Source organism: Aquarana catesbeiana, linkage group LG10, assembly GCF_042186555.1.
Source record: "Aquarana catesbeiana isolate 2022-GZ linkage group LG10, ASM4218655v1, whole genome shotgun sequence".
NCBI classification, from domain to species: domain Eukaryota; kingdom Metazoa; phylum Chordata; class Amphibia; order Anura; family Ranidae; genus Aquarana; species Aquarana catesbeiana.
Window position 1 is genome coordinate 233,258,250 of NC_133333.1, and position 25,641 is coordinate 233,283,890.

Consider the following 25,641-nt stretch of genomic DNA (forward strand, 5'->3'; position numbering starts at 1 on the left):
CAAAAACGTGTAAGACAAAACGTGACAAACATAGGGTTTCAATCAAAAAATAAATAAATAAATAAAAAGTGGGGGAAGGGATAGTGAAGAGGAGAGTGAAAGAAGTGGCCATTGTGGAACACTCCGTGTCTAGAGGCAACAGTGCTGGTAGTGGACACGGTGCATCCCCATCAGCACATGGCCATGGGACACGCTTGGCCTTTTTTTCGGCAGCTGGCCGTGTTGAGCCGCAACATGCGGAAGACTTGCTCGAGTGGATGACCAAGCCGTCCTCATCCTCCTCATCCTCTCTCACCCAGGCTCAGGGTACTTTGTCTGGCAAAGCAGCTGCCAACGCGGCCTCTTCCCTCGGCTCAATGGCATCAGTGACTCCTTCCCTAGCCCCACCATGTCCTCCTGAGGAGTCCCTCGAAATGTTTGACCACAGTCTTGGGTACATGCTCCAGAAGGATGCCCATCGTTTTGAAGGCTTTGATGATGATACTGACCTAGATGAAGGCAGTAACGTGAGCACGGACAGAGGGGGTGCCCAAGAAGGACAGCAATCTGGCAGTCATGTTTCCCCAGCTGCAGCATACTGCCAGCTTTGCTCCAGTGATGAGGAGGGAGGGGATGATGAGGTCACTGACTCCACGTAGGTGCCTGATAGGAGAGAGGAGGAGGGGGAGGAAGAGGCAGATCACCAACGAGGCAGGATGCCCTCCAGGGGCCAGCTTAAGGGTAGCACACCAACTGCATCAAACCGCAGAGCTCCGCATATGCAGGGCGCTGCTGTCTCTGCGTGTTATTCCAAAAGTTCTTTGGTGTGGGCCTTTTTTGAGACGCGTGCATCAGATCCCACCACTGCTATTTGCAACATATGTCTCAAGCGTATCTCGCGCGGCCAAAATATCTCGCGTACCTAAAAGACCCACACCAAAGAACAAAGAGGACCTCTCCTTGCTCCTCATCAGCTGGGATCTCCAACCCCACTATACCTTCAGACGTGCACTGAGAGGAATGAACGTGTAGAATTAGCTGTGTCACAGCCAAGTACTTGGGGGCAATCTGCTATCGGTACACCGACGTCAGATTGTACCAGGCAAATTTCCCTACCCCAGCTGCTGCACCGCCGAAAGAAGTTCACTCCCAGCCATCCACATGCCCAGCGGTTGAATACTAGCTTGGCTAAATTGCTAGCACTTCAACTGCTACCTTTTCAGTTGGTAGACTCTGCCCCCTTCCGTGAGTTTGTGGAATGTGCGGTTCCTCAGTGGCAGGTTCCCAAACGCCACTTTTTCTCATGGAAGGCAATTCCGGCTCTCTACCGGCATGTGAAAGGCAATGTCTTGGCCTCGCTGGACAGGGCGGTCAGTGGTAATGTGCATATTACCGCTGACTCATGGTCTTGCAGCGCAGCACATGCAGCAGATGGCCATCAATGAGTACCTGTGTGGGGCATGATCAGGGATGCATGCGCTGTCCTATCACCATTTGAGGAGGCCACGAGGATGGTGAGCAGTGACAGTGCATGCATCAGTGACACTGTCCCCCTTGTCCACCTGTTGGAGCACATGCTGCGTGGAATAATGGACAGGGCACTTGAGGCAGAACAGAGGCAGAAAGAGGAGGACTTCCTTAGCTCTCAAGGCCCCCTTTACCCAGACAGTGTTCCTGCGTGCCCGCCGATCACACAGGAAGAGGACGAGGAGGAGGAGGAAGAAGAGGATTGTGTCAGCATGGAGGTGGAGCCTGGCACTCAGCATCAGCAGCAGTCTTTAAGGGATCATTTACAGTCCCAAGAAGCCCATGGACTTGTACGTGGCTGGGAGGAGGTGGCTGCGGATTATGTCGTCCTTAGTAGACATGTGCACACTGAAATATTTCGTTTCGGAATTTCGTTTTCGTCCGAAAAATAAATGTATTTAGTTACTCCTGAAATTCATTTTTATTTATCTCGTTTTTCGTTAAAAATTGCATTCGTCCGAAAATCCAAATTAAGGTTGAATCTGTCATTGAAGGCTTATGGTGTCTGTCGAATGTGCAAAGAAGATTCGACGGAGCAGCTAAACTGTACAACGCCATATAGTTTACTTGCTCCGTCGAATCTTCTTAGAACTTTCAACAGACACCATAAGCCAAAGTACGTGTGTACTTAGTTCTAGCTATTTTACTGCTCCTCCTCTTTGGTTACAATCAGCCAATAACATTCATCACCATCATTATTTTTATTTATCTTTTCTCCCCTACGTCGAATCTTTTTTCCCCTACGTTGAATCTTTTCTCCTCTACGCAGTTCTAGCTATTTTACTGCTCCTCCTCTTTGGTTACAATCAGCCAATAACATTCATCATCATCATTATTTTTATCTATCTTTTCTCCCCTACGTCGAATCTTTTTTCCCCTACGTCGAATCTTTTCTCCCCTACGTCGAATCTTTCCTCCCCTACGTCGAATCTTTTCTCTCTACGTTGAATCTTTTCTCTCTGTGTAGAATAATCTTGGACTAATAGAGCTAAGCTTAGGCACATTCGACCACAGGTTTGATGGACAAAGACTGTTATTGTCATCATCATGTCGAATCTCCTATCTATATCGAACTGTTGTAGCAACGAAAACAAAAATAAAGCATTTGTTTATGTCGGATCTTTCGTTTTTCGGACTCTGCACTTTCGTTATCGTTTTAACGATAACCTGAAATACCTGAAATTCGGACGAAAATGCATTCGGACGAAAACAAATGCACATGTCTAGTCCTTAGTGACCCAGAGGACTCCGGACCGAATGCCTCAGCAAACCTACACTGCATGGCCTCCCTGATCCAGCAAAGCCTACGGAAGGATCCTCGTATTCGTGGTATCAAGGAGAGGGATCAATACTGGCTGGCAACCCTCCTTGATCCACGTTACAAGGGTAAGGTTGCGGACCTTATCTTGCCGTCGCAGAGGGAGCAGAGGATGAAAAATCTTCGGGAGGCCTTGCTGAAAGGTCTGTGCAACGCGTTCCCAGAGACTGGGAGGTTACAAACTCCTGTTCCTGGACAACGTGTTGCTGAGGCTTCGGTCAGTCAAAGAAGGAGCGGTGGAGAAGGTGGCCGTCTGAACGATGCGTTCAGACAATTTTTTAGTCCGCAGTCCCAAGGTATGATCAGTTCCAGCAACCATCGCCAGCGTCTGATTCACATGATGCAGGATTACCTAGGGGCAAGATCAGACTTGGACACCTTTCCCACCGAAAATCCTCTGGGTTACTGTGTCTTGAGGATGGATCACTGGCCAGAGCATGCACAGTATGCAATTGAGCTACTGGCCTGTCCTGCATCCAGCGTTCTTTCGGAACGCACATTCAGTGCTGCTGGAGGCTTTGTAACCGATCACAGGGTGCATCTGTCCACCGAATCGGTCGATCGGTTGATCTTCATAAAAATGAATCAGTCTTGGATCACCAGCTACCAAGCACGTGATGCTGATGTAACCGAATATTTTTTTTTAATGTGAGATCTGTTCAAGTCTGCCTATGCTGAGTGACTATCCGGTTATGCTGAGTGACAATCCTCTTCCTCCTCAATTTTAATGCTGATGATAGCTTTTAAGAACATTTTTGGTTCTGGGCAACGGCACCAGTGGCTAAGGCCCAATTTTTCTGCCCGTTTAACAGGTGCGTGTAGTTACAATTTTTGATGCAATACTTTGCAGCAGGTCTCATACCTGCGCTCCAACTATAGTATCTGTGAGGGGTTGCAGTGTTGTGGCACCAGCACCAGTGCCCAAGGCCCACATTTTCAGCCCCTGTTCAACAGGGACATGTAATTAAAATTCTTGATCTAATATTTCACAGTAGGGCCCATTCCTGGGCCCAGCAAGAGTAACTGTGAGGGCTTACAGTGTTGTGGCAACACCACCACCACCACCAAAGGCCCAATTTTTCTGCCCCTGTTCAACAGGTGCATGTAACTACAATTCTTGATATAATATTTCACAGCAGGGCCCGTTCCAGCGCCCACCAAGAGTAACTGTGAGGACTTACAGTGTTGTGGCACCAGCACCACCACCACCACCAAAGGCCCAATTTTTCTACCACTGTTCAACAATGGCATGTAATTACAATTCTTGATCTACTATTTCACAGCAGGGCCCATTCCTGCGCCCACCAAGAGTAACTGTGAGGGCTTACAGTGTTGTGGCAACACCAACACCTAAGGCCCCAATTTCTGCAGAGTATATAGGGCAGGCCCCTACTTTTAAACATCCAACTTACAAACGACTCCTACTTGCAAACGGAAGGAGACAACAGGAAATCTACCCCTAGGGGGGCGTGACCGGAAGCTGCCCTGCATGGAAGCCTGAGCGCTTAGCTCTCCACCAGCCCACAGCTACAAGGCCTTTTAGGGGGATTTCTAACACCTGTATATGGGTGGAAGCAGAAAGAGATCCTCCAAACCTAGGGGATCATCCCAGCCACCTTCCGGCTCCTCAGCGACCCTTCATGGGTACTTTAAGCCACCCTCCATGTCTGACGATGGACAGGACAAGATGGCGCCGGCGGCATCTTCCTCCTACACGAGGCCGCCGCTCCAGCCGAGCTCAACATCGCCATCACCTCATCAGAGCGCATCGGCTACGGATCAAGAGGCAGGCGGACTGCGATGTCAGGGATCCCGAGCGGTGAGTCCGTCTCTACCCCACGTATTACAGGGGAAGCCTCTGAACAATCCCTGGGACACAACGCCAGGCCTCACTGCAGCCTTATATACGCAGTGCTCCAAGGCCTTCTCGCGGCTACTGCGCACGGCCTCGGACCCGGTCCTGTCCCTGGGAGGAACTGTATCCCCGACCCCCTCTCTGCAATCCACTGACTTTCCACCACTACCAGACCCAGAGGGGGTCTGGGGACTAGGAATCAGGTCAGAGGCGCAGCATGGAGGACATACCCCTCAGCAAATGTGCTTACTACCCCCTGACTCCCCTCAGCCGCAGAGACCAGCCCGCCACAGTGCCTCCAGATCCGCAGAGCGGGGTACAGGCCAGACACTGTCATATGCCCAGGTGGTCAACTCCCCGAATTTGGCCCCTATGGAGGTTCAGGCCTGTGGCCTTCCCTCTCCTACACAGATGCCCCTCTGGGGGAGCTCGCAGGACCCCCAAATGCAGCCCTGGGAGCCACGGAGACCTGCACCTCCCCCTGTCTTTCAAAGAGCACCCACTCCACCACAACAACCTCAGTATCGCATGGGGGATGACCCACGATCTCAGCAAACCCCCCATGGCAGGAGTATCTCCAAGCCATTCCTACCAAAGAGGACTTTAAACTCCTGATTGAGGAAGTCAAATCTGCTTGCCGAGCGGAAATTCAAACAATCCATGTCAACCTTAAACATCTTTCGGAGCGAGTAGAGATGGCAGAGAAAGAAATTCAAGAGACAAAGCTAGCCGTACATCGCACCCAGTTACAGGGGGCTGACCACCACCTAATGCTTTGGAATATGCAGCGCCATATTGAGGACTTGGACAATAGGGGGCGCAGAAATAATATCCGAGTCAGGGGCCTACCGGAGTCAGAGGGTCCTGAGGACTTACACGAAACCCTACAAGCCTTATTCAATGATCTCTTGGGGGGGGACCCCAAACAAACCCATAGAAATGGACCGTGCACAACGAGCTCTACGCCCTAAGGGGCCTGCCTCCAGACCCCGCGATGTTATATGCAGAGTCCATTCCTTCCCTTTAAAGGAAGACATCATGCGAAAAGCCCGCATTTCCAAGAAGGTGGTCTTTGAAAATGCACAAATTCAGCTGTTCCCAGATCTATCTTGGATCACCCTGCAGAAAGGAAGACTCCTCCAACCTCTACTCAGTTCACTGGAAGAGAACAATATAATTTACCACTGGGGATTTCCTTTTAGCTTGACAGCTCATCGACAGGGAAAAGCAGCAGTGCTACGCTTCCCAGAAGACTTGAACAACTTCTGTGACATCTTGGAGATCCCCGCTCCACGTCTGCCTGATTGGGACTTAGTGGACTTGCCAACGCCGCCTCCAACGGTCTGGCAGAAGATCCCCCCAACTAAATGTCCCAGAGACCGGGACTCTCCCCGAGGATCCACCAAATCTAAGAAAAGCTGACTGCCATAATTGTTTCTCCTGCCCCACTCATCAACCATATTTGCACTCCCCCTAGGCCCCCCCCAGCCTGTTTATTTGTTTTGAACATTGAACATAGTTGCAATCTCGAAACACCCAATACGAGGACAATATGCGACCGGTCTAAACTATGTGGCATGTTCACCAATGCCAGGAGCATGGCGGACAAGATGGGTGAACTAGAGATACTGTTGTACAAGGAGGATTTGGATTTTGTGGGAATTTCAGAGACCTGGTTCAACAGCTCTCATGATTGGCTGGCAAACATTCAAGGGTATACCCTATACTGCAAGGATAGAGAGGGTAAAAAAGGGGGAGGGGTATGCCTATACATCAAGAATAATGTACAAGCAAATGTGAGAGATGACATCACTGAGGGAGCTAGAGAGGAGGTGGAATCCTTATGGGTAGAGCTCCAAAGGGATGAAGCTGAGAGGAAAATAATACTAGGAGTATGCTATAGGCCCCCTAACCTGAGGGAGGAAGTGGAGACGGATCTCCTATCACAAATTGGATTAGCAGCAAGGATGGGAAGTGTTATCATAATGGGGGATTTTAATTATCCAGACATAGACTGGGCGGAGGGAACCGCGCATTCATTTAAGGCTCGCCAGTTCCTTAATGTCTTGCAGGACAATTTTATGGGTCAGATGGTAGAAGTACCAACTAGAAATAAAACATTACTGGATCTACTGATTACCAACAATACAGACCTGATCACAGATGTGGAAATACGGGGCAATTTAGGTAACAGCGATCACAGGTCAATTAGTTTCAGTATAAATCACACAAATAGGAAACATAAAGGGAACACAAAGACACTGAATTTCAAAAGAGCCAACTTCCCTAAACTACAAACCTTGCTAAAAGGCATAAATTGGGATAAAATATTAGGAACAAAGAATACGGAGGAGAGATGGGTTTGCTTTAAGAGCATATTGAATAAGGGAATTAGCTAATGTATCTCATTGGGTAATAAATTTAAAAGAGCGAACAAAAATCCTGGATGGCTTAACTCCAATGTAAAAATGCATATAAAAGCAAAGGAGAAGGCCTTCAAAAAATACGAGGTTAAGGGATCATCCTCAGCATTCAGACTTTATAAAGAATGCAACAAGAAATGTAAGGGTGCAATTAGGACGGCTAAGATAGAACATGAAAGACACATAGCGGAGGAGAGCAAAAAAGATCCCAAGAATTTCTTTAAGTATGTAAACAGTAAAAAAGGGAGGACAGACCATATTGGCCCCATAAAGAATGAGGAAGGACATCTGGTTACAAAGGATGGGGAGATGGCGAAGGTATTGAATTTATTCTTTTCCTCAGTCTTCACGAGTGAATCGGGGGGCTTCAGTAACCAAAACTGCAGTGTTTATCCTCATGATACAACACAGGAAGCACCTCCATGGTTAACAGAGGACAGAATTAAAATTAGACTTGAGAAACTTAACATTAATAAATCACCGGGACCAGATGGCTTGCATCCGAGGGTACTTAGGGAACTCAGTCAAGTGATTGCCAGACCGTTGTTCCTAATTTTTACAGACAGTCTACTGACTGGAATGGTACCAGCTGATTGGAGAAAAGCCAATGTAGCACCAATATTTAAAAAGGGCCCAAAATACATCCCTGGGAATTACAGACCAGTTAGCCTAACATCAATAGTATGTAAACTCTTGGAGGGGATGATAAGGGACTATATACAAGATTTTAGTAATACGAACGGTATCATTAGCAGTAATCAGCATGGATTCATGAAGAATCGTTCTTGCCAAACCAATCTATTAACCTTCTATGAGGAGGTGAGTTGCCATCTAGATAAAGGAAGGCCCGTAGACGTGGTGTATCTGGATTTTGCAAAAGCATTTGACACAGTTCCCCATAAACGGTTACTGTACAAAATAATGTTGGTGGGCGACTACATGGCAAATGAGGTTCAATGTAGAAAAATGTAAAATAATGGGTGGCAAAAATATGAATGCAATCTATACACTGGGGGGAGAACCTCTGGGGGAATCTAGGATGGAAAAGGACCTTGGGGTCCTAGTAGATGATAGGCTCAGCAATGGCATGCAATGCCAAGCTGCTGCTAACAAAGCAAACAGAATATTGGCATGCATTAAAAGGGGGATCAACGCCAGAGATAAAACGATAATTCTCCCACTCTACAAGGCTCTGGTCCGGCCGCACCTGGAGTATGCTGTCCAGTTCTGGGCACCAGTCCTCAGGAAGGATGTACTGGAAATGGAGCGAGTACAAAGAAGGGCAACAAAGATAATAAAGGGTCTGGAGGATCTTAGTTATGAGGAAAGCTTGCGAGCACTGAACTTATTCTCTCTGGAGAAGAGACGCTTGAGAGGGGATATGATTTCAATTTACAAATACTGTACTGGTGACCCCACAATAGGGATAAAACTTTTTTGCAGAAGAGAGTTTAATAAGACTCGTGGCCACTCATTACAATTAGAAGAAAAGAGGTTTAACCTTAAACTACGTAGAGGGTTCTTTACTGTAAGAGCGGCAAGGATGTGGAATTCCCTTCCACAGGCGGTGGTCTCAGCAGGGAGCATTGATAGCTTCAAGAAACTATTAGATAATCACCTGAATGACCGCAACATACAGGGATATACAATGTAATACTGACACATAATCACACACATAGGTTGGACTTGATGGACTTGTGTCTTTTTTCAACCTCACCTACTATGTAACTATGTAACTATGTAACATTGGGCACCCCCTGATGGAGACTTGACAGTGGTAGTTTTTTTTCTGGTCATTAGTCCCCCTATAGGTTTAACCTACCAAAGTTCCCCTTTGTCACCTTGTTTAGATATCTCGAACACTGTTGACTGTGTTTAAAGCGGTTCTCTATGTTCCCCTGCTCTGGGCCATTGTTGGGGGCTCTGATCGGGGGAACCTACTGGAACTTAATAGACCCCGGGCGGTATAGACTGCCCGGAATTTCATCGCAAAGTTTACTTTTCTTCTCATACCTTTCCCCCCCACCCCCCTGTTTTCCCTGGCTCGCCATTGGATCGGGAAGGTCACCTGGACGCATTCCATCTATGGGCCTCCTCTTTGCTGGGACGTGGTAGCGGTCTCGCGGCTGGATAAGCTAAGTAATCTTGAGCGCACATACACCAGTGACCATGGTTAAGTTTATGTCACTTAATTTTCACGGGTTGAACTCAAACAGGAAAAGGCATCTGGCATTGAGAGAGCTCAGGCATTCTGGGGCGGACGTAGTCCTGTTGCAGGAAACACATTTTAACAAGGGAGATGCCTTTACCTTTGCATCTAGACAATACCCCCAAGTTTACCAAGCACATAGCCCCCGCAAAAGAGCAGGAGTGGCTATTCTATTTAAGCGTGGTTCCCCATTTAAATGCTCCGAGTCCTTTGTAGATCCGAGGAGACACTACATAATTCTACGAGGCCAGTGGCAAATGCAGGTGGTCACTATCTGTACCCTCTATGCCCCTAATACCCATCAGATACACTTTCTATCCAAGGTACTTGCACGTTTGTTTAGATCTCCCAATGACTATTTGATAATCGGTGGGGACTTTAATCTATCCCACTCAGTAGGTCTAGATCGACACGTGATTAACCCCACAGCCCCACAGACTCGCGCCGCCCGAGATTTCAAATTATTTCGTCAAATAAATAGGCATCATGCCTTATTTGATGCATGGTGGGCCTTACACCCGGGGGATAGACAATATAAATTTTTTTTAGCCCCTCACCGTATGCACTCCCGGATAGACTACTACTTTGTCAACAATGCCACTCTTCACGCCACGAAGACAGCTCAGATCTTACCTATCTCCTGGTCTGATCATGCACCTGTTATTATGTCCCTAGATATAGGTAACCCTATTCGTAAACCATGCAACTGGCAATTAAATAATTTCCTCCTTAAACATACCCCATCTAAATTGGAATTAGAATCAACATTGCAGAATTACTTTCTGGAAAATGACACCTCTGATATAACCCTCTCCACCTTCTGGGAGGCGCACAAGGCAGTCCTTAGGGGGAGGTGTATTGCGGTCTCCTCGGCCATGAAGAAAAATGCAATAGCGTCTAAAATTCAAGCTGAGAGAGATCTCAGAGCCCTAGAACTCCAATTACAAACCTTGCCATCCATACATCTCCTTTAAAAAGTTGTCTGTTTACGTACCACCCTCCGAGACCTAGCAATGGGCCATATAGAGAAAGCACTTCTTCGGTTAAAACAAACTTACTATGATAAAGGCAACAAAGCCCATTCCCTCCTAGCGCGCAAGCTGTCGGAACGCTCTCACATGTCCACCCCCCAACAAATCAAGGATAGACAGGGAGCACTCTTAACATACCCTCAAGATATAGCTCGGGCTTTTAGTGAATTCTACACAACCCTGTATAATGACCCTGAGATCCCTCAGGATCCTCTTTCTCCTGATCTGACCACTCGCATGCGACAATATCTAGAGGAAAGCGGACTTCCCAAACTGCAGGGATCAGACCTACTTTCCCTCAATGCCCCTATCACAGAAGAAGAACTGACAGCCACCATCAAAATTTTGCCCTCACATAAGTCTCCCGGCCCAGACGGTCTCCCATATGAATATTTCAAGACATTTCTCCCGATTCTTTTACCCCATATGTGTAAGCTGTTTAATGCCTTTTTCCAGAAAACTACTATTCCCCCGGACATGCAGAGGTGATTCCTCACGTTGGTCCCCAAGCCTGACAAGGATCCTTCACTATGTGCCAGTTACAGGCCAATCGTGCTCCTAAACTCTGATTTAAAATTTTTTACTAAGCTCCTTTCGATGCGATTGAACCTGATACTCCCTTCTTTAATACACAAGGATCAGGTGGGCTTTGTCCCCCTGCGTCAGGCGGGGGATAACACGAGACGGATTATTGACCTTATAGACATGGCGAACAGGGACAAGCTGGAAGCGTTAGTTCTCGGACTGGACGCAGAAAAGGCTTTTGACCGCCTTGGTTGGCCTTTCCTGTTCGCCACGTTGAACTGCATGGGATTTCGGGGCCCTTTTCTGCAGGATATTAGACACCTATATACTAATCCCACATCTCAGGTCAAGACCCCTTTTACCCTGTCGCCTGCATTCCCAATTGTGAATGGGACCTGCAGCCAAATCTGAAGCGTTACCTATTAACGTCCCAACATCAGAGACTCACCATCTACAGCAATGCTTCCCATACCACTGGAAGACAATATCCCTGAAACATCTAGGAGTACAGATTACTCCCTTCTGCTCTACCCTATATTGAGCCAATTACCCCCCCTCTTCAGATCTATAAGGGATCTCCTGCAAAAATGGAAGGCCCACCATATCTCCCTTCTAGGGAGGGTGGCCTCTGTTAAAAAGACCATCCTACCCAAGCTCCTTTATCTCTTCCAAACACTTCCCATCCTGATACCACATGCGGAACTGCAGAAACTCCAGGCAGATTTAATTCGTTTTGTCTGGAATTATAAAAGGCACAGAATATCACACTCGGTCCTCACATCAGCGCGCTCAGAGGGTGGGTTGTCATTTCCTAACCTACATAAATACTATGAAGCTACCCAATTGCGGGCCCTGGCCTCCTGGTTTCCCCAACGTTTTTACAACAGATGGACAGAAAATGAAAAAATATGGATGGCACCTGTCCACCCAAATAGTATGCTCTGGAATGCAAAGGTGGAGGTGGACTCAGCCCAGCTTTTGGGTCCCATGCTCCACCTCAGATCACTCTGGCGTAAACTATCTCGAGTTCATAAGCTATGTTCAGAGAGGTCACTCCTCACGTCTTTTCTATATAATCCCAGAATGCCTGCAGGCCTTATGCATCAGATGTCTTTCCCGTGGGCGACAAGGGATTTGTTCCACTATGGTCACCTGGTGCATTCCTGTACGCGCAGATTGCTATCATTTACAGATCTTCAAGAAAAATTTGACCTACCCCGGCATGTATTCTATGGGTACCTGCAGATTAGACATTATGCTCAATCATTTGCTCTGAACTTACAATTTTCGGCTCCTACTCCATTTGAGTGTTTAATGTTGGAGGGTGCAGCAAGACGAGGGTTAATCTCAGACATTTACCGGGTACTAAATTCCCATTGCTTCACAACCCAGGGTAAACATGCATATATGCTCCAATGGGAGAGAGTATTGGGGGAGGAAATCCCAGAAACCACCTGGCGGACAATCTGGTCTCAGGAAGCTAAGAGTTCCCTTTGTACACTCTATAAGGAGAAAGCTTATAAAATTTTGTTTTTCTGGTACTTGACACCAGATGTCCTCCGCGCTATTTACCCCACTAGCTCGGATAGATGTTGGAGGTGTATGAGAGACAGAGGGACCTTATACCATATCTATTGGACATGTCCTAAAATAGTCCCCTTCTGGACCGAGACGCAACTACTATTGAGCCGTCTGTTAGGTGTGCAGGTGCCCATGGATCCAAGGTTGTTTCTTCTTGGAGTGTCTGGGCTACATATATCTTGGCACTCCGGGAAATTGCTCCGACATGTCCTTACAGCCGCGAGATGTATTATTGCCCTACACTGGAAAAGACGAGACCCTCCCACTCAAACAGACCTATACACCAGAATAAAAGATATAGAGCTGATGGAAAAAATGACGGCTAGACTACAAGATAGATTGGAGGCACATGATAAGATCTGGGAAGAGTGGCATAGACGTGAAGACCCGCCATGAGCCATTGGCAGAGCCTCCCCTTCCCCTCCACCCCTCCACTACCCTACCCCTCTTTTCTTCTTTCCTCTTCTGTTCTTTTTTTCCCCTTTCCTCCTTGGGCTATGTTCAGGTCAAAACTGAGACCTGTTTGTTGACTACTAAGTGTTACCTGGAATTCACTATGAAGATACTGTACTTGGCTGCTCTTCTTTTAATGCTTAATACTTATCAGCAAGGCCACTGGCCAGTTGTAACCAGTGTATTAGACCCTCATTGTCTTTTGTACTTATTTACGTATATGTTTAATAAAAACTGTTATTTGAAAAAGAAATCTACCCCTAGGAAGGGAAATTTTTTTCTGTAAGAGTTAATATGAGAAAAACATGTCTCCTCTCCACTGATGCTTTATCACCAATCCTTGTTTCAATGAAAACCACAAATTTTCAAAAAACATTTGTCATTGGGACAGAAAGTGAGGTGAAATCTTCTGAAGAGGTGCACAGACAGCAAAACAAATGTTACAGGGGTGATAACAATTCCCTATGTTTTCCAAAAAGCTTAAAAATAGATTTTTTGGCTGGAGCTACACTTTAAAAATGTACCAGTTCAAAATTACAAACAGATTCTACTTAACAACAAACCTACAGTCCCCGTCTTGTTTGCACCGCCTGTATACTGCTGTTCAGAGTATATAGGGCCTGGGGGCCCCGCGCCTTTCCTTTTTTTAATTTGGGTGCGGGGTTCCCCTTAATATCCATACAAGACCCAAAGGGCCTGGTAATGGACTGGGGGGGGGGTTACCCATGCCATTTGCCTCACTCATTTTCATCCATATTGCCGGGACCCGACATTACATTAAAGCCTCAAGCAGTTTTAAATGACTTTTATTCCTTTACAAATGTCATTTTGTGCAGGGACTGTTCTAAGCACGGGAAACACGCGCCACTTTACAGGCATACTATAGACACCCCCCAGGTACGATATTTAAAGAAATATTTCATTAAAATCACTGCTCCCGAAAAAACGTCCGTTTTTAAAACTTTTTTTTGCATTGATACATGTCCCCTGGGGCAGGACCAGGGTCCTCAAACCCTTTTTAGAACAATAACTTGCATATTAGCCTTTAAAATTAGCATTTTTGATTTTGAACGTTCGAGTCCCATAGACTTTAATGGGGTTCTAAAGTTTGCACGAATTTTCGGTCCGTTCGCAGGTTCTGGTGTGAACTGAACCGGGGGGTGTTCGGCTCATCCCTAGCCGGGGATAGGCCCAAACTCTGGCCTAGCAGCCCGGACAGCACAACACACGTCCACCCAGAAAGCCGTCCAGGTGGCACCGAAACCCCGAACACCTGACCCCACCCAAACAAATAGGCTCTCCCAGAAGGCCAAGGGACCCAAGAAGATCCCTGCCCATTGGCTGAGACACCTTAATCCATTCCCAATCCGTCCTTGCAATGCCCTTGTCTTATCTAATGTCACCAGATACGCGTCCATCTAGTGACAGAAGAGAGAAGTGCAGCAATTCCAGACTTAGGGTGAACTCAATTAATTCCTAACAATTGGCCAAGGCCAATACACCTGACAGGTATATTTAGGAGCAACCCTGCCTAGACATCAGAGTGCTACACTGGAAAACACATCCCCTAATTTCTGATCAAATACAAATAAACATGATTTTATTTTATATCTGCTCTATACTATATCTATTAGGGGTGCAACGGATCGTCACCGATCCATGATCCGAACGGGTCAACCTGTTCGGAGCGGCTTCGGCCTAGCTCCGGCCATCTTGGTAAACCCGGCGGCGGCGGCGAACTGCGCTCTGATGTCATCACCCCTCTGGCCGATGTAACGACATATTCGGCGACCCATCGCAGTTTGCTACAGAAGTGACGTCCCGTCGCCGCCATCTTGCTACACCCCACGTTCGTCCACAGTAAGGATACACTAAGGGGGAAAGCGGACATGTTGTTACACCCACCGGAGTTTTGCATTTTACACGTATTTATAACAGTAAAGTCAGTTTATATAGTGAAATACAGGACTTACAACTCCGTCTGACTACTTAGATCTTGAATTTTAAAAGCAGCGTCAGCCCTGCTCATCTCACAGGTTTGATAATCTGACAGAAGTTCACTGCTTTTAAAATTCAACATGAGTGGGGGAGATGTCTATTACAGTGGGAGAGATTGTGGACATTACAGTGAGTGGGGGAGATGTCTTTTACAGTGGGAGAGATGTCCATTACAGTGGGGGAGATGACATGGATATTACAGTGGGGGATATGACGTGGATATTACAGTGGGGGAGATGACGTGGATATTACAGTGGGGGAGATGACGTGGATATTACAGTGGGGAGATGACATGGATATTACAGCAGTGGGGGAGATTGTGGATATTACAGTGGGGAGATTGTGGATATTACAGTGGGGAGATTGTGGATATTACAGTGGGGAGATTTTTTTTTTGCTGATCCGAAAAATGATCCGATCCGTGACTCTGATCCGAGGAATGATCCGAACCATGAGTGTTTTGATCCGTTGCACCCATAATATCTATCAATTTTAGGATTTAAAAAAAAAGCAGAACTCAAGATACAAATAAAAAGATGAATAGCATGTTAAAAGATAAAATAATAAAATAATACAACCAGATTTTTCTGCAATATTCACCTTCAGTCCAGAGATATCCCCCATAGTACCATTTTTCTGCCACTTGATGTCCTCAGTCTGATGGCCGGGATCATTGAATCCACTTCCTCTTAGCCCAGGTTGTCCTGGACCCTCCCCACTCTGTGACTGGACAGTGATATGAGAAGCAGCACAGTGATGGTCTTGTCTCTCTGTCACTCTGCTCCTTCCTTCTATCACCACATGAACATGTGCTGCTTTTTCCTCTCACACTCCAGTCCTGTAGTACAGAGACTGCAAGAGGCGGATAACAGGTTGGATTCAGGTACACTGTTTGCATTTAAAATGATTACAGAGCTCCGTTAATCTGAGTCTTTTATATCTGCCTAGAATTCAGTTTTAATATATATATAAAATACATCTCGTTATAGAAAATTATTATTACCTTTCTCTTTTTATATGCATAAATATTCACCTTATTCATCCAGTCAATGAGACTCAGCTGATCACAGATCGGAGTAAGGGGCCGATCCCAGCTCCTTACCACGTGATCAGCTGTCAGCCAATGACAGCTGATCACGTAATGTAAACAGAAGCAAGTAATAGACTTTTCCTTCTCGTGCTGACAGCGTGAGGAAAAAAAAAAGCCGATTACCGGCTTCTGTAAACGGGACATCGGTCACTCACACAGAGGGGCACTGCCGCCGCATCAGTGCCCACCAGTGCCACCTACCAGTGCCCATAAGTACTGCAAAGCAGTGCCCACCAGTGCCCACTAGTACCACCTATCTGTGTCTACCAGTGCTGCCAATCAGTGTCCACCAGTGCTGCCAATCAGTGCCCACCGGTTTGCATCATCAGTGCCACCTATCAGTGTTGCCTATCAGTGTCAGCTACCAGTGTCTATCAGTGCCACCTATCAGTGCCACCTTTCAGTGCCACGTATCAGTGCCCATCAGTGCCACCTATCAGTGCCTCCTGATCAGTGCCCACCAGTGCAACCTATCAGTGCCCATCAGTGCAACCTATCAGTGCCAATCAGTGCAGCCTATCATTGCCCATAAGTGCAGCCTCATCAGCGCACATCAATAAAGGAGAAAAATGACCTGTTTGCAAAATTTTATAACAAACTATGAAACCCCAGTAGTGATTAAATACCACCAAAAGAAAGCTCTATTTGTGTGAAAAAAAATGACAAAAATGTCATATGGGTACAGTGTTGCATGACCACGCAATTGTAATTCAAAGTGCAACAGCGCTGAAAGCTGAACATTGGCCTGGGCAGGAAGGGGGTTTAAAGTGGAGTTCCACCCAAAAGTGGAACTTCCACTCATCAGATTCCTCCCCCCCTCCGGTGACACAGTTGGCACCTTTCAGGGGGGAGGGGGGTACAGATACCTGTACCCACTTCCGGCATAGATAGCTGCAGAATCTGCGGTTATTTACGCCACTTCCTGCTCCCTCCCCGCTGCCTGCTGGGAAACACACGGGTCCCAGAAGCAGCAGGGACCATCCGTATTGCGCTGCGCGACTCGCGCATGCGCAGTAGGGAACCGGGAAGTGAAGCCGCATGGCTTCACTTCCTGATTCCCTTACCGAAGATGGAGGCGGCAGCACCCGAGGACGGAGAGACGCTTCGGCCTCAGGTGCCAACATCGCGGGCGCCCTGGACAGGTAAGTGTCCATGTTTTAAAAGTCAGCAGCTGCAGTATTTGTAGCTGCTGACTTTTAAAATTTTTTTCTTCGGCGGCGCTCCGCTTTAAGTTCCCAGTAAGCAAGTGGTTAATGAGCAATTACAGTAAGTACAAGATCTCTGTACTTTTCTCTTCTACATGTTAATGAGCCAATACCAGCTGGTTATGCAACACAGGCCGGCTGGGATTTTTTAATACACCTCCCTTATCAAAGGGCCAAAAGTGACCACCAAAAAAAGTACCCATATTGACTTCAAAGCATTTGAAATCCTTTGTCTGCATTGATGACACCCAAGCTGATGTCTATCAGAAAAACTAGAGAGACCTGGAACTGCTCAACTCCAAGGAGTGACTGATCTAAGTTATATATATAAATTACAGATTGAGCTATTGAAGTAGAAGTCCAATCAAAGACTCTCTAAACTTCAACCTGCTCCCACCTCCATTATAAGCCCAATCTTAACTGCCCTGTAAAGGAAAGATGTCTATACATACCTATTCTGAAGGTGCTCTGGTCCAGTCACATGATCTTCCTAGCAGCCGGCTTCCATGGAGAGGAGAGATTGCCAACAACGGCTGCAGTACCTGGGTGGTGACATCACCCATAGGCCTCACGGTAGAGGAAAATGGTCTGGTTGTCATATGATCGGCTTCCAGAGCCGGCTTCAGTGTATTGGAGGGACAACTGACTAAGGGTACCCCAAAGTAAGCCTACAGGTTACGAGTAATCACTGTTCAAGGTTGGTCTCCATCTGTACCACCTTCACTGCATACTACCAGGTGCTGACCCTATTCATTACGGGCTTCACAGTAGAGGAAAAGGGTCTGGTCAGCCACACAGCCGATAAAATCACATTAATTTAGATATATTCCAAATAGACACTCCACAATGTACAATCAAGGGAAAATTGAACACCAGCTAGTGCTATTTTCCCTCAATTGTACATTGTGGAGAGTCTATTTCGGAATATGTCTAAATTAAGGTGATTTTATCAGATGTGTGGCCGACCAGACCCTTTTCCTCTACTGTGAAGCCTGTAATGGACAGGGCCGGCACCTGGTAGTGTGCACTTGAGGTGGTACAGGTGGAGACCAACCTTGAGCAGTGATTACTCTTCACCCATAGGCTTACTATGGGGCATCCGTAGTCGGTTTGGACTTTAGGGCCCTCAGAATAGGTAAGCATAGACATCCTTTCTTTACAGGGTAGTTAGTATAGGGCTTAGAATGGGGGGTGAGAGCAGGGTTATGTTTAGATTTGACTGGACTTCTACTTTAAACAATGTGAATAGGCTTTTTCAACGCAGTAGATAAGGAGAGCCCAGAATAAAAACATTATAAAGAGCTGAGAGCTCCATCTGCTGGATGAAAATATAGATTTGAACTTTTCAAATACAATATTTCAAAGTTACCTGACTAAAAACATGAAAAAAAAAAAGTTTGTATTTTAACCAACTTAATAAATTAAATATACTAAAAAATAATAGAAGTTGCCTTTAAAGAAACAATCTTCTGTAACCTAAAATGCAAAAATCAGAAAGGGGACAAGTCACCTCGTTCCTTCTAACTCAGCTGCGGCTGATGATGTATGCGACCAATCATATGCTCCGGTACGGTCATGTAGCCATCTGCTCAGTTCCATAATACATTTCTCTTGGAATTTTAATAGGACTATTTTTTTGAAGGAATTGGAGGCGGAATAAAGAAGGTGAATGATGGAACCAAGGCTGATGTCAATCAAAAATGTACCCTCAACTCGACCTGGAGGAATATTAGAGATTCAGATGTTATCTTACCCGAAATTAATTTCACTGCCAAAAAAGAGATTTCACATTTTCATAACATTTGGCATTTAATGACGCTGCTAGATGAAAATAGCTTTAAAAAATCCCAACCAATATATAATATGGCTCTGGGATTTCCTGCTAGGCCAGCCATTATATGTCACATTATCCTCCATATATGAAAGCACCAGATGAGCAAGGAGCTGAGAGAGAGAGAGAGAGAGAGAGAGAGAGAGAGAGAGAGAGAGAGAGGGGGGGTAAGGAGAGTTTAAAGAGGTCAGAGTGCCATTTGCAGAGAAACAGTCACTTTGCTCTACATCTGTTCTAATCATTTAGGCTCCATTCACACTTGTGCAACTTCAAAATTGTGTGATCTCCACTGCAACTTTACAGTGTGACTTGATGCAACTTTTATGCCACGAGTGCGACTTTGTGCCTTTGGCTTAGACCATGTGACTGTGTGTACTCTACAAAGTCGAACACACATGTATATGATGCAGGTGCAACTTTCATGCGACTTTTGAGGGTTTACATTGAAGTCTATGGGCCTCAGGTTGCATGAAAATCTGACCAAAGTAGTACAGGAACTACTTTAAAGTCGCTGTGACTTTAAAGCCTCATGCACACAGGGCGTTAAAAAAAAACAAGCTGCAAAGCCAGTACCAACATCAGGAAAAACGCGCTTTTACAAGTGTTTTGCATTGGCGTTAATGGTGTTAATGCGCACAGAGTTCCACTTTACATCAGAGTTTGCAGGATTCCCCCTTACATGCTACGTTAGCGTTTAGCATCGTTTCTCTGCCCTCTTCTATTTTCCACTCCCAAATCCAATTACTACAGCTTAAAAACGCTTGACACGGATTAATGCTGTATACAGCATTAACATGCATTTAGCCATGTCAGGCGTTTTTACAGCTGTAACGCTGCTGCCTAAAAACGCACTGGCCTGGGGTTTTTTTGCAGCTTGAAAATGCCCCTGCCACTAAAAGCTCCTAAAAGCCTATGTGGACACATAGAATATCACGGAGAGACGTTTTAAATCTGTAAAAAAAAAAACGCATGATGCTCCTAAAAGCAGCAGGAAAAACACCCTGTGTGCATGAGTCTTAAGTCACACAAATATGAACAGTACTCATTGGAAAACATGGGGTGCAACTTGTCATGTGACTTTGGGGTCCAAAGTTGCATGACAAGTCGTACAAGTGTAAACTGGGGCTTAAAGATAGAAAACAAATATGATAATGTTTGTGAATTGACCTTTTGCAAGCAAATACATAAAAAGTGATAATATAATGACTAATGCCGCATACACACGGTCGGACTTTCCGACGGGAAATGTTCGATGTGAGCTTGTTGTCAGAAAGTCCGATCGTGTGTATGCTCCATCGAACATTTGCTGTCGGAATTGCCGGCCACAAATGTTTGAGAGCAGCTTCTCAAATTTTCCGACAACTTCACTTGTTGTTGGCCAACAATTGTGTGCCGTTAGTTTGCAAGACAAGATCCCGGCACACGCCCTTCGGACAAAAGTCTGACGCTCTGTTGGCCAACAATCCGATCATGTGTACGAGGCTTTAGATTTATTAACAACATTAGTCTTTTTTGTTAAAAACATCAATCTATGCTGTACATACCGGTGCTGAACTGATAGTGAATCATCCCCATTGGAAATTTTAAAAAATCCTCTGCAAAGACCATGTCCTCCTTATTAGAGAAATATAAATCCAGAAAACTTCTGGAATCCATTCCATGTACATGATAGAGTTTATGTGTTGTGGAATCCATGGTCCTGCAATGCTGAACTTCACCTCTTTGATTTCTGCTTTCAACTAAGCTTTAATGTTTGAGTTATATTTATATTCTTTTGAAATAAGGTGGTTACATTTTATTGTAATATAATTATAAATATATTTATAAGGCAGTCATGGGAATAGTGCTGACTGAGGTATGATTGCCATCTGAGTTTGCAAAGGTTTAACCACTTTAAGACCAGGCTTTTTTTTACATTTGTTGTTTTCAAGTAAAAATCTGTATTTTTTGCTGGGAAATTACTTAGAACACCCAAATATTATACAGTGGGGAAAATCATTATTTGATTCCCTGCTTATTTTGTAAGTTTGCCCACTTACAAAGAAATGAAGGGTCTATATTTTTTTCTCATAGGTGTATTTTAAATGATAGAGACAGAATATCAACCAAAAATCCAGAAAAACCACATAAAACAAATGCTATAAATTGAGTTGCAGTTCAGTGAGTAAAATAAGTATTTGATCCCCATGCAAAACACGACTTAGTACTTGGTGGAGAAAACCTTGTTGGCAAGCACAGAGGTAAGACGTTTCTTGTATTTGGTCACCAGGATTCAGTGTTTCCAACCCCCCCCCCCCGTGAAGTGCAATTTACTGGCAGGATGCCAAAATTTTCAAACTGCCAATTTTTTACTGGCAAAATTAATGAAATTTACTGACAGGGACAATTTTTTTAATGACACTGCAAAAGTACCTAAAATGACATTTTTCACTGCTAAACAGTGCAAAGATCAATATTTACACTATAAACACATAGCTAGTGCTATTAGTAAAGTCTTTAAGTTAAACAAATGTCAAAAACACAGAGTTCCTCCTTACATCAGAGTTTGCAGGATTCCCCCTTACAGTGCAAGGGAATTCTGGCATAAAGGGGAATTCTGCAGATCATGATCTAAAGGGGAACTCTGATGTAAGGGGGGGGGTGCTCTGGTCACCAGAGACCACCTTTTACCAGAGTCCACTACATTCTCCTTTACATCAGAAACAAAAAACTGGCCACTGGCGATCCATGGAACAGAGGGGAGGGATCTCCGTCATCTATCAGTCACTAGCCCTTCAATCCCAAAAGACTCCTTACATGCTAGCCTGGGAGAGTGATCTTTCCCTCGACTGGGACCTTGATAAATGGAGAAGCTCCTTCAACAGATCCTTTAAGGGCATTAAGAATATCTCCCTTATTGAATCTAGTATCAAGGTCATTACCAGATGGTACCTCACCCCGGACAAATTGCCCAAAATGTTCCCAACAGCAGACCCCAAGTGCTTCCGAGGGTGTCAGCTCTTGGGCTCAATGGCCCACACATGGTGGGAATGCCCCAGACTGAGGCCCTACTGGAGCAAGATATTCTCCCTGATTCGAAAAATAACGAAAATCCAAATCCCGAAAACCCCAGCCATAGCTCTTCTCAATGACAACTTACCTAAGACACCAAAACGGTCACGTAAACTAATACACTTCATCCTCCTAGGTGCCAAACTCGCCATTGCCAAAGCATGGAAACAACCCAAGGTTTCCTTCAAGGCAGCTATTCGTAAAATATCATGGTTTATGTCCCAAGAGAAACTCTCGAGTGTTCTATACGACACCAAAGCACAATTCGAAGCTATCTGGGAACCATGGGCGCAATTTATGGGTATTTCTCTCATACCTGGTGTCCAACCTTAAAAGTACAAGCATTTCAAAAGGGGGCGGGGGCCCCTCCCAACGATAGGCTAGCTTCTCTCTCCATCTCCTCTTTTTCCCTTATCTTCTCCCCTTCTCTCCTTTAATGCCACTATTCTTATGCTCTCCACTTTAGGGGGACTAGGAAAAGTCCTCCGGACTTGGGTGCAAACCATACCCCGGAAGGAGTTTTCTCCCTAGAAAGTTAGCAAACCAGGCTACAGCTACCTCAAAGCTTTTCCTTAACCCCGAGGCTATAAGGTAAACATAAGTTGGGGGTGGCTTGCGGAGATTCTCCCGTGCACAGCTTGATCCCTTTTGGGGTGCTGGCGGAGTCTCTTCTGGCCACTCTACGCAACTATACTTAAACATGGCGATCTACACATTCTTGGAAGAGTTGCAGGAGCTCCGTAGGTCATGTATATTGATTTGGTTATACGATGGACTTTTACACCTAATGTTGTCAGTTCATGCATCCCCTTCAGGGGTATGCCATGTAATAGTCTGATGTTTTTCTTATTATTCTGTATTGCTTTTTTTTATTTTGTAAAATAAATAAAGACAAAAAAAGGGGGGAAGTGGGACTTTAAATGAAACAGTTGACAGATTGGGGTTGAGAGTAAAATACAATTTATTACATGTGATTTATGCTGATATATACCTTCAACATATAAAAGGTTGCCGGTGCATATGCACCAGGCATAGCCTATATACATGCACATGCACAGAAAACAAGCAGCGTTACATTCCAGTAATAAGTAGCTAACACGTATGTCATGTAGAGATTGTACATATAAAAAATCACAGACCATGATGATGTAATAAATAGATACACAAGTATTTCATAAAAATAGAATCCTAAAAAGCGCACAAGGGCTGCATCCATCGTGCCCGACGCGTTTCTGTGAAATACACTTCTTCAGGGGCGGATGCTCTAGGGTTTCTGAAATAACAAGGTAAGTAGCATCAGAAAGTGGGCTGCTTAATGACCAGAAGGGGCAACAAGTCAGTTTATAGAGATTTGCATACGTGGCCAAACTGTGGTGAAGTGCAGGTATCGGGTCAACAAACACTGCCCCCTTCCGGAGCTGAGGCGACAGAGACACCAACACACGACAGTCGCACACAGGTATCTTCCACTTGGTGCATATTGTTTCCGCAATATGGTGACCATGAGCTTCAAATGGTGAGGACTGACTTGTTGCCCCTTCTGGTCATTAAGCAGCCCACTTTCTGATGCTACTTACCTTGTTATTTCAGAAACCCTAGAGCATCCGCCCCTGAAGAAGTGTATTTCACAGAAACGCGTCGGGCACGATGGATGCAGCCCTTGTGCGCTTTTTAGGATTCTATTTTTATGAAATACTTGTGTATCTATTTATTACATCATCATGGTCTGTGATTTTTTATATGTACAATCTCTACATGACATACGTGCTAGCTACTTATTACTGGAATGTAACGCTGCTTGTTTTCTGTGCATGTGCATGTATATAGGCTATGCCTGGTGCATATGCACCGGCAACCTTTTATATGTTGAAGGTATATATCAGCATAAATCACATGTAATAAATTGTATTTTACTCTCAACCCCAATCTGTCAACTGTTTCATTTAAAGTCCCACTTCCCCCCTTTTTTTGTCTCTCTGAATCCGGGATGGAGGCAATACCCCAAGCCTCACTTAAAGTCCCACTCCTATTTTTTACTTGAAACCCAGGATGGAGACAGTTGACAGTAGCAGGCAGTTTTCCCCTGCCTGGCTTTTTTTGGGGTATCAATATGTTTTGGTGAACCTAGGGTGGGAGGGGATGGCAGTTTGTTGCGACCGGTGTCTGTGCAACCATATGCTAGTTATTCATTGCTGGAATTTTGTATTACGATTTTTTTTTTTTTTTTTTTTGTTAATATTTGTTGCGTATGCACAGGTAGCTTCCCACATATAACAAGCATACCAGCATGAATCATATGCAACTAAGTATACTTTTATTTTTCTGTCAACTGTTTCATTTAAAGTCCCTTCTCGTTTCTCTGAATTTGGGATGGAGGCACTAGGTTTTGCCTCACTCAAAGTCCCACTCTTCTATTGATACTTGATACATGGGATGGAGACAGTTGACAGTACCAGGCAGCCACCTTCTGCCTAGTCTTGTCTGCATATCTACAAACCCCTTTGGTCTGCATGCACCGGTCGCGGTGATGTGTCGTTTCCCACCCTGGGGTACCATATACATTCCCCAGCATGGTGGCCGGTTTTGGGCCAATCCTTGTTCCACATCCGGAGCTGCGATGCGCTCTGCGGGCCCCTCCCACCCCCCCCACGTCCACCCCAATTGGGGTTGGTTTGGTGTTGGGGGTCGGGTGGGCGCCGCACATCGCATCGGCGTCACGCTCCACTCCCGCACACGACGTCATCGTCTGGCGCCGTTGCGCGGAAGTGAACTTTTTCCATCTCGCTGGCATGGTTGGACGTGACAGCGCCTGTCATGGGCGGACTTTCACGGCCTGGGCAGGGGCCACGCCTCTTGCCTCGTCAGCCTTACGTGACGTTGGCGGCAATCACCGACGCAGATGAGTTGCATATCAGGTGTCTCCTTTCGTGCAGTCCTTTTCTCCACTCACACACAAATGCCGCATTGATGTAGACGCTGTATTCTTTTTGGACAAATTCCTTTTGGACAATTTTTGTTTCCAGCAATCTAAGGTACTATATTTTTGACCATTCTTTCCAAAGTTATCTACTTTCCCAATACCTTCCCCTCTTTGAGTTCCCACACCTCTGGTATATCTTAGTGGACTTATCTATCCATTTCAGATATTCCTCACCATTTGAAGCTCATGGTCACCATATTGCGGAAACAATATGCACCAAGTGGAAGATACCTGTGTGCGACTGTCGTGTGTTGGTGTCTCTGTCGCCTCAGCTCCGGAAGGGGGCAGTGTTTGTTGACCCGATACCTGCACTTCACCAGTTTGGCCACGTATGTAAATCTCTATAAACTGACTTGTTGCCCCTTCTGGTCATTAAGCAGCCCACTTTCTGATGCTACTTACCTTGTTATTTCAGAAACCCTAGAGCATCCGCCCCTGAAGAAGTGTATTTCACAGAAACGCGTCGGGCACGATGGATGCAGCCCTTGTGCGCTTTTTAGGATTCTATTTTTATGAAATACTTGTGTATCTATTTATTACATCATCATGGTCTGTGATTTTTTATATGTACAATCTCTACATGAC

At 45.5% G+C, this 25,641-nt stretch overlaps 1 protein-coding gene across 1 annotated transcript in view; it reads right to left on the reverse strand.

The window, feature by feature from the left end:
* LOC141111276 (indolethylamine N-methyltransferase-like) overlaps positions 1-20,771 on the reverse strand; it is a 57,146-nt gene extending 36,375 nt beyond the window's left edge. The window contains exons 1-2 of the mRNA XM_073603421.1: positions 20,570-20,771; positions 18,705-18,912 (exon numbers count right to left, since the gene is read on the reverse strand). Of these exons, the coding sequence (XP_073459522.1) occupies positions 18,705-18,912; positions 20,570-20,720 (359 nt within the window). The 5' untranslated portion in view covers positions 20,721-20,771. The remainder of the gene's footprint in view (positions 1-18,704; positions 18,913-20,569) is intronic.
* Between the last annotated feature and the right edge of the window lie 4,870 nt (positions 20,772-25,641).